Source organism: Pollicipes pollicipes, unplaced genomic scaffold (assembly GCF_011947565.3).
Source record: "Pollicipes pollicipes isolate AB1234 unplaced genomic scaffold, Ppol_2.1 Scaffold_6686;HRSCAF=7923_pilon_pilon_pilon, whole genome shotgun sequence".
Lineage (NCBI taxonomy): Eukaryota > Metazoa > Arthropoda > Thecostraca > Pollicipedomorpha > Pollicipedidae > Pollicipes > Pollicipes pollicipes.
Genome location: NW_023596921.1, coordinates 29,293,722 through 29,303,650, shown reverse-complemented (window position 1 = coordinate 29,303,650; position 9,929 = coordinate 29,293,722). Strand labels below are relative to the sequence as shown.

At 47.0% G+C, this 9,929-nt stretch overlaps 1 protein-coding gene across 1 annotated transcript; it reads right to left on the bottom strand.

Moving 5' to 3' along the window:
• Positions 1–1,337: 1,337 nt before the first annotated feature.
• On the bottom strand, positions 1,338–8,578 carry SkpA (S-phase kinase associated protein 1 SKP1-related A). The gene is made up of 4 exons (XM_037231046.1): positions 8,487–8,578; positions 3,060–3,204; positions 2,593–2,801; positions 1,338–2,136 (listed from the first exon to the last, which is right to left on the bottom strand). The coding sequence occupies exons 2-4, from the start codon at positions 3,160–3,162 to the stop codon at positions 1,960–1,962; spliced, it is 489 nt and encodes a 162-aa protein (XP_037086941.1). The 5' UTR covers positions 3,163–3,204; positions 8,487–8,578; the 3' UTR covers positions 1,338–1,959.
• Between the last annotated feature and the right edge of the window lie 1,351 nt (positions 8,579–9,929).

The following is a 9,929-nucleotide window of genomic DNA, read 5'->3' as shown; positions in this document are numbered from 1 at the left end:
CAGCAGCACTGATCAGCATTGGGAGTGTTGGACTTCTGTCCGAAATCCCAACTGGACGATGATTGGCACCCACCAAGTCATCGTACGAATTACGGCTTGCATGCTGAAATGTATGCTAGCCTGTGCCCGGTCGGGGTTCTGAAACAACCGTGCCCAGCCGGCGGGGGGGGGGGACACTGACTTCTCCTGGGATATCTAACTTCTAGACGTCGTATGGGAAAAGCAGCAAAGATACCGTTGTGAAGGTCCCGTCACCAATGTAAAGTTAGACCTTGTTTAACCCCAAGGTCATGACCTAAGGACCTCTAATTTGACACAAGTGAGTTCAGGTATAGGCAAATACACCCTGTATATTTGGTGTCTCTAGCTGTCTTACTTTTTGAGATCTCAGGTGGTCGAATTGACCCTTTCCCATACGAGCGAAGGGTACTCAACCGGTCACCAGGGCGCATGTTCAGGCTTTAAAGCATCTTAGGGAAGGCTTCAGCATGATCTGCGACCACTACTGAGTCTAACGTTATGATACTTCACCCCCCCCCCCCCCCCCCCTCCGTCTTTTCCCTTGTCACTCTTCGATGACGTTCAACCAAAACCCTCCTCCCTTGCATGTGCAGCGTGACTGTAGGGACGGTACATGAGCGTCACCGTCGCTCAGGCGGATTGTACTTGGTAACGGCAGCCCGTGCGGTAGTGCGTTGTAAACCCGGGACCCTTCTGTTAATTCGTTCGTCTCAGACTTGGGTTATGACACCGACGGTGCGAACGTTCGAAATCTTGCGCCCCAATGGCGTTAGCCACCAGTAAGGCTTCGTGAAAACTCCTTTAGTAATGACAAGCAGGTGTGACATGCCAGCAACTTTTCATCACAGACACCGCCTAGCGGAAAACAACCACGATGAATGAATGACGAGTTGTGACTTTACCAGGACACAAAGAAACCGCTCTTACTCTGTATAGTGCTGATCCGTCAATTTCTCACAAGTGGAACCATTTTCCAAACTATCGTACTCGTCCGGAGTTAGTCTGCAAAAACGTACCGGCCACTTGACTCTCCGGCAGTGACCAGATGTCGATAGAGTCCAGAGAAGAAATGGATCATCACCTAGTAATCAATCACGTATGCGTCACAACCAGAATTCTTCCCTTGAAATCTCCAGGATTCGAACAGGGATCTTCATGACGAGTTCAGTGTCTTACCAACCAAGCTAGTCGGGAAAAGCTTGCAATATAGCTCAGTCTGTAGGGTAGTGGACTCGCGATCAAGAAGACCGTGGTTCAAATACCTCGTCTTGAACCTTCCGAAAAAAACGGCGTCCATTTGATTGGAAAGGAAGACATCTGAATATGCAGTGTATTTATCTCCTGAATCTTCACACCACTTAAATCGGAATAGTGGTCATGGAATATTGGACAAACGATCTACAAATCACTAAATCTATAGGTAAAACACAAATTTGGAACCGACAGACAGGCTGCCTTGAGTTAGAGAGCTTTGAGGGCGCGCCATTTGCATTGCTTATTTGCGTAGGCTGTTTTACCTAAGTGACATCGCGAACGTGTACAAGCGTGAACTAAAAGGGCCCGTGACCATGCTTCTCACAAATCAAACACCAAACAAGCTAGGCAACCATCACTCACGGGGCAACACCCTTCCTAACACCGCGCGAAAGACAGGTGAGCAGAGTGTGCGGCGGTAACTGTATCCGGAACACGCAATTAGTCATCCTGTGCACTGGCACGTCTACAAACCGAATGAAATCGCCACGTTAGTGGGGCGATCACGAGCTCCCACTTGATCCGAACGGCACGCGCGTCTGTTGGGGCCAGCGTCCATGCGAAGGTGACGTATTCCGCGTGCCGGCCAGCTGCACACCCGACCGGGCTCCGCCACTTGGCGCGGCGGCCGGTCGGCGGCAGCGGCCGCGTGTCCCTGTGACGACCTCGCAGCAGCGTCCGGCCCTACTTCTCCTCACACCACTCGTTCTCCTTGCGCACTTGTTCCTCCTCGATGGGCGTGAAGTCGTTCTTGATGTTGAATGTCTTGCGGATCTCCTCAGGCGTCTTGCCCTTGATCATGTTGGCCACCGTCTTGCAGGTGACATCCAGCAGGCCTTTGATGTCCAGGTAGTTGGCCGCCTAGAACGGAATGTCGCGTCAAACGCCGCGAACCCCAATGGCCGTCATCCACGCAACGAAGCACTGAAAAAAACTCAGACGGAAACGGCTTAGCTGTACAAAACACATACAGCGCTTCGCCACAATTCAGCACAACACGTACATGCACAGGTTCACCTCCGGCGATGATGCTATTTAGTGCTTTGGGACGCGTCGACTGCGTGGCCACTTTGCGCCCTCACAAAAGCTGTCAGTTGCATGCCACACGGTCGGTGCCGTCATTAAGTGCTACCCCGCACCTTACACGTTCGCGTCGTATGCATCGGTCGAGGGTGCACGCTTATGCCCTATGCAGCTGTCGAACATCCCGATAACGCCCATTCACGAGCGCACGTGACGTACGTGACTGCGAAGGGACACACTGGTCGGGCGCACACGAGCCCCTCCCCCCCCCCGCCCCGGCCGCCGGCCGCTCACCAGAATTAGCTCGAAGAGGGTGCCCTGGTCGACCTTCAGGAAGTCGGCATCCCAGCTGCTGATGTCGTCGGTGCGCTTCTGCTTGTTCTCGTCATCCTCTGGCTGCGGCGGGTCGTCCTTGTGGTGCTGCGCCCACTGCAGCACCTTGCGCAGGATCGCCGCATTCACGTTCGGCAGCGGCACGATCTCCTCCTCGCCCTCGTCCATGCCTGGCCCCAACGACAGGTCAACGTCACACAGCGGCAGGCAGGGGCTCTCAACGACGCCAGGAGGGCGTAATACGACATCCTGGTTACGCAGCACCATGCGGGAGCGCCACGACAGGCACGGACGTGACAGGTATGAACGTATGTCAGGGAAGTGAACACACCGCATTAAGGTGAACACAATCAACGAGGACGATGCCAGCATAAGCATTAAAAAAGCGGACGAGAAAAGGGTTGCAAAAACAAATACGGGAACCTTACCTAGGTCCTCCAGCATGGTTTTGATGACAACCGAGGCTTTGGCGACCTCAACATCAATTTCAAACACCTCGCCGTCCGAACTCTGCAGCTTGATCATAGTCATGTTTCGTACCCTAAATGGCCCGAGAGGACGCCGCACTAACACCTGGAGGCAAGGCAAACGCTGTTAGATGTGGCGGCGGTGCCACAATTACAACAGAGCAGAGCACTGAATGGCGGACAGGGGCAAGACCTGCGCGCTCTGCCGTTGTGGCTAGCAAAGCTAGCCACACGCGCAATGCGTGCTTGAACTATCCACGTCCGCATATCAGACCGCTGTATGGCTGGATTTAATAGATATTTCAACTTCGCACATGTAAGTGACAGAAAACTGACTTCCCATTTCAAGCTCCTGTGATATTGCATCTTTGTGAGAAGCCCAGAATTGGATTAATTCACAGAACGACGGCCCAGGCTCAAGAACGCGACTCAATCGAACCATCCAGGTAAGACCGTCGGATATAATTACCCGAAAGATATCTCGTTTTCTGCTCATAGGTGGTCCGAGACGCAAAAAGACAGTGTTACGCACAAGTCCCGCCACGTGCAGCCTACAGAAGTGTGCACACGATACATTTTCCGTGGGGAAGCTAAGGAAAATGCATAATGTGCAATACCAGAAAGTACCAATGCCTAAATGTGAAAGCACACTTGTGCGACCTCCACAGACAGGGCGATAACTGAACGGACAGGGGTGAAGGCTAGTGACCGCATGAGTCAACAGAATGCCAACATTAACAAATAGGACGACCTGCACGTTGACGCGAGTTTCAGGTTATTTAAACAAGAGGGGCCTTGCGCCCGTGACGTTTCGGCATTGGAGTTGGGAGATCGCGGAAACCGTAGACCTCCAGTCTGCGAGGAGGTACTGGTTAAATAACGGTATCAAGCAGACAATGGTTATATTGGGAAAATGCGACCCTTCGAAGCTCTTTTTACGCATCATGCGCACGGTTCTTATGCTGAGTTAACGATTTTTCATATAGCTGGTGGCACTGGTTTAACGACGATATAGTGCTACGCAACGATTGCATCGGCGGCATGCAATATTTCGAGCTGTGTTCTTTCTCAAGTCAATTCAAGAGTAAGGAGTATATTGAAGGTCGTTACTCAGCATAAGAACTTTAAGTTCATCATGCCGAAAATCAGGAGCTGGGGGCCTTCTTTCTTACATCGAGCTGTGACCATAGCCAGATTTCATCGCAAAATTAACGCCATGCCGTTTTTCACCCTGGAACCCGCCATACAAAATGTGCCGCTCCCATTCCTCGCTACCCTGCCGTGATGCTATCAGGCGGAAGATATATCGCAGAACCGCAATTCAAGCTTAATGTCGCCATCATGCTGCATGATAAGTCAGCACACCGCATGCCTTCAGAAAGCAGTTCCCATGATCCCAAATGCGGAGAGTTGCGTGCATCTTCCGATCCCCAGCCACGTGAGCGTATTCAGGCGAAGACCTCATTCATTTCCGTGCCATCAGATAACCGGAACACCAAGTGAGGTCCGACGCCTGGGCTGCATGTTCTCGATTTAGAAACGGGCATGCGCGCACAGACCCTTCCCTCACACCTACCCATATGGCATGTATAGATTTACGCGAATAAATCTTGGCGTAAAAAATCACGCAGACGTGAGAAAGAACGGAGAGCATGCGACAGAGTTTTACAACACACAACAAATTGCGCGTCCCTGTGGTAAACTTACTCGGTTTGTATTTCTTAGTTATGCCCCTCCCCCCACCCTTCCATGGTACAATTTTGCATACGACCCTGTTCAGCAATATACCAGATTCACGACGAAGCAGAAAGGTCAAACAAACCAGTTGCCTTTTTCTGAACCTCTTCTTCACAGATAGAAAGTTGTGCAAACATGTGAATTCCAGGGTAACATCCAGTGGCTTGCACGGCCTTTGGGTGGGGCGGATCGGTGGTGCTGGCGTAACGTCCGTGCCAATTCGATCATCCATCGGGACACCGGCGTGTCCAGCTGCCATTAGGGTAAGCCACACATGTGTCAATCAGCTGAAGGGAAAACACATGTAGAAGAACACGGTATATACAGTTTCTTGTGGCCCCTGCCCAGGGATATTGTACGGAGGCAAAACAAACCATGCCCTTGCCCAAAATGTATAGCCATGAATGATGGTGCGTAAATTACGAGACAATTACTTTGCATAAAAATTAAACAGGCTGCCATCATTGCATAGATGCTGCTAAAACACTCCCCAAGTAAAAGCATGGCTTTCAATTAACCATTTGAATAAGAAAATAACGCAAGCAAAACAAGTTAGGCATAAGCCCAATTTTCCCTTTACTTTAAAGGGAGTGTTCCACATTTATATGTGGTTTTGAATTGAAACAGACATCTTGAAGACCTTTTGATGCTGTTCACAATCATGCCCTGAAGGCCTACTCCCTTGTAGTTTCTGAGCTATAAGACCACAAAAATGAGCGAAGGTATGTCAGGGAGTGTTTAAAAGTCACCTTAGCATTCATGATGTTATCAACAAGTCATTCCAATCGTGTCCTTTCGTATCCATATGGCGATCAAGGCTGAAGTAAATATCATGGTCGAGACATTAATATCTGGCATTAGTAAGCGTGATTTCCAGATAAAATGTCCATCAACTGACTCTCAATGTTGTGCAAGATATCATGACATAATAAAACTGTGACACATTGAGGAGCATAGTTAAGGAATGGAGAATTGTGCTGTCTTGTGCAGGCTTTTCCCCTTAGAAAGGCATACCAATTGATATAACTGAGCTTGTTCCAGTATATCTGATCCTTTCTTCAATATCTTCAAATGTGAAACCTTCCCTCTGACAGAAGTGTGTGGTTTTTCCTTAACCGTGTTAGTTTCACAAATAGCTGTATATATGGTGGTACAATTCTAAAAGTGGCAGAATTTTCCTGGAAATGGTTCCATTCACAAAGATAAAGCTTCAAAGCAATGAAATAAGCAAGGAAATATGTCATGTTATCACACATTTTAAGCAGCATGACCATGCCCCAACCTATTATGCCATTTCCTTTTGTTTACTTATTTTCTTCTCACCCTTCAATGTTAAATATTTACCTTCATTCCCATGCAGGATTTGCTAAGGAGCCCTTTTGATCCATGGCCTTCAATGACCAACTCTTGTTATATAGGTACTTGATGATGGTGTCAATCAAGTGATCCCACCATGGGGTAGTCTTGTCTCGACCTATTTATTACATTCAGTAACAAATAATTCAATAACATTCAATGGCCCTGTCTCATCCAATATGATCAGCACATCAGCATGCTGTTTGAAGCACTTTCTTTTTGCTATTAAACTGCACATAAAACATTTTGGATCCACACATCATCACAAAATTCTAATTCTATCAAAATTTCTGGATTAAATTGAAATTACAATTCCAAGTAAATTTACCCACATAAATGCCAAAAGGAAGAACAAATGATTTAGTAGTATGTTGTGGTTAATGCAACAGCCAGAGTGCTCAGCCATTTTGTGATGCCATGCTGCAGATGATGTAACTGCAAATGTTATCATGTAAGCAAATTCTATGTCATGCAGTGCCATTGTGCAAGTGCCTTATGTAATGATATTGTGCATTACTGACTTCACACAATGCTGGGGTGATGCTAGGACAGAATGATAGGGTGGTATGACAGACAGGGTGGTACATAGGATGGTAGGGTGGTATGAATATTTCTTCTTCTCAGATCTTTTTGTGTCTTCATTAATGGTGTCACCTTTGTGTACAAATGTCCTGTTTTACACACAGCAGTTGTGAACATAACATAAATTGTTGATTAATTGATGCTGAAACTTGTGACTAGCTGATTGAACTGCTCACTAAGACATGTTCTTTAAACCAACACACAAACACAATATAGAGGGAATGTTCCACACTTCTATTGGGTTTTAAACTAAGATAGTTACCTTCAAGAACATTTGCTGCATTTCACAGCCTTGCTCTTCTTGGGACCTAGATCCTTCTAGTTTCTGAGATATACTCCCACAAAGATATGGAAACTAATTCTGGGAGTGAATTTTGAGACACACTGGCATTCATGGCATCATAAAATCTTTCAAATTCTGCTATTCCACAAACCACACAGCAATTAAGGCCAATAAAAATATGATGGTAGTTGTTTACATCTGGCATTCACAAACCTGGTTCCCAGATATAACTGCCATCAACTGGCTGTTAATCAATGTTGTGCAAGGTGTGGCAATGTAAACAATGATGTCAAGAAACATATTCACTAAACACAGGAACTGTGTTATCCTGAGCAGTCTTTTCACTCAAAGGATACAACAAGCTGTCAGTGGGCATGTTTCATCACATCTGATGCCTGTTTTAATATCTTCAATCGTGTTCCCAAATATGGGGGGGAAATTAATTTGTTGGCATATTTTGTTGGTAGGCTTAGCCATTTCTTTTGAGCCCCCCCCCCCCACACACCCTCATGTTATGGAGCTATGCATAAGTCTACAAACATGACAGGACAGAGGACAGAAGGTAAGCATTCCCTTGGTTTGGACATCATCATTCCTCCTCAATTCACACCAGTCAATCTATTATCTGAAACCTGAATCACCCCTGGTCTTCTATGGGGCATTATGTTTCAGTGTGCAAAATCCCCGAGACAGAGCATGATGGACTCCTGAAAATTTGAGATGTAACAGCCTGTAAGAGCAAAAAAAGCTGAAGCAGCTAAATAATTTGGGAAATGTTAAGGCCTGATGTCTGATATAAAAGCATTATCATTACCAGATCTGTAAGCCAAGGCAATTTTGGCAAGATCTTATTGGGACAGGAGTGGGGCACTTCCTCCCACCCTGGAGCAGCCTATCAAAATATTTGACCTGAAGTAATGAATTAGAAAATTAAGGGCATAATATGTTTTAAGATATCAAAACTTGGTTAAATGACAGAACATGATCGGGTCTGATGGTAGAACACGCTTTTGAGGCCAATAACATTACAAAATTTATCCCAAATGGAACCATTAACTATTATTACTATTACTTTTATTATTACTAACATTAACATATATTCATGGCAGAATTTTGTCTGCTCCTAACAGCTTGTCAGCATGTTTGCCATTTACTGCAGACTGGGATATCACTGTGGGGCATTGTCCTCTTCCCATCAACCGGTTTAAAAAACATACAGTCTGAATGTCATAAAATTCACTAATTATGCCTTAAACCTGAAACAATACATAACTGTCATGTGATCATCGAAGAACTGCGCACAAAGGGGGGATCACCAACTTCCAGTCCTCAAACTCTCTCTTTCCCAGCCCAGGCACTGCTGGTGATCTGGTACAGACGGAACAGGAAGACCTTAACACTGCAATCACGCAAAGCTAAGCCGTAATTACCAGAGTTTCAGATATATCCTCGTACAGGCAAGATGGGCCTTATCGGAAACGACTGACGACGAATACACCACTGGAACAAACTCCAACCAAGCCCGTAAAACAGGGGTAAAACTGTCTGCTGCTTCTCGCCTCTTCATCGCCTCACCTTATCATGACGTCATTGGTAACGAGACTCATATGCACTCCGCGCCGCTACGTGGCTGAAGCTAAACTGATGACAGCCCGAACATCGAAATAGTTGCACAGATAATGCAAAACCCGCTAGCAAGAGGTGCATATAACCAGTAAGCCGCTTACGTATATTTTTACGAAAACATGATGCTTCGCAAGCCTAGGCGGCAAATCATTCAAATGCAATGGTCTACAAAAATGAAGGCGTACACACAATGCTTGTTCGCCATAGGACGGTAGGAACATCGAGCTGTCCTCCTATGAATCACGAACAATTTGTTGGTGACACATTGTACGGCCAGATAGCCGACTGCGTAAAAATTAACGTCGAGTATGATGATGTACAGGGCAACCTTAGCGGCTATCAATTACAATGCACTTCGATCTCCCACGACCTCGCGCCCGTGACCATGCTGTCACTGGTATGCGGGTGAGTGGTGAGTCTATTGTCGAGTCAATTCCGGGCCGACCGTGCTCGGTCGGTACCCGTTTACATTCCGGCGTGCTTGGTCTGCCTGTCTGCGAGGCCGACAGTGAGACAGCAAGACAGACCTTCTCTGCCTGCGTTATCACAGCGAACGTCAAAACACGTATGTTGCGTTCTTGAGGTGTTTATGTGCGTTGCTATGCTTAACGTCAAAGTCGCATGAAGATAAAATTTTAGATTGCGAAAGCGGAGTGCAGAGCACGGCATGTGTCTGTAATAGCTTCTTTTAGTTATCCAGAACAACCTTAACTGTAAGGCTGATGAATTTCTGTGTGTTTGATACCGGTACCAGTGCGCTCCAAAAATGCCATTTATTCCACCCTGAGCATAGTCTTTTTTGACAGCACGCTCAAGTAAATGGGAAAGGTAGGCATGAAATGGTCAGCATGTTCCAACAATGGACACCACGCACGCCTGTGTGAGCCTGGTTCATGACTGGCTGTGTTTTGGCGTCGGTCACCATTTGCTCATTCTTCCGCGGCAACCACTGGGTGTCGTAATAAAAGATGGGCTTTCCTTGCTCCCGTACAGCTCCCTACGGCTCGCCGTAGCACTGTGCTACTTAACCTCGCAAAAACGCATTCATAATCGGCGCTCAGCGTATGATGCTAGTCTTGGTGCAATGGCAACGGACGTTCCCCTAAGTGAGGGGGGGGGGGGGCTAAAATGGGCACTAGCCATTTTTGATACTCCTTTCGAGTTGAGATTCATGGGGTGGATGCTAAATTTACATAAAGTCGGGGCTTATCTCCACCCCTAGGACCTGTGCCCATGCGTAAGCATAT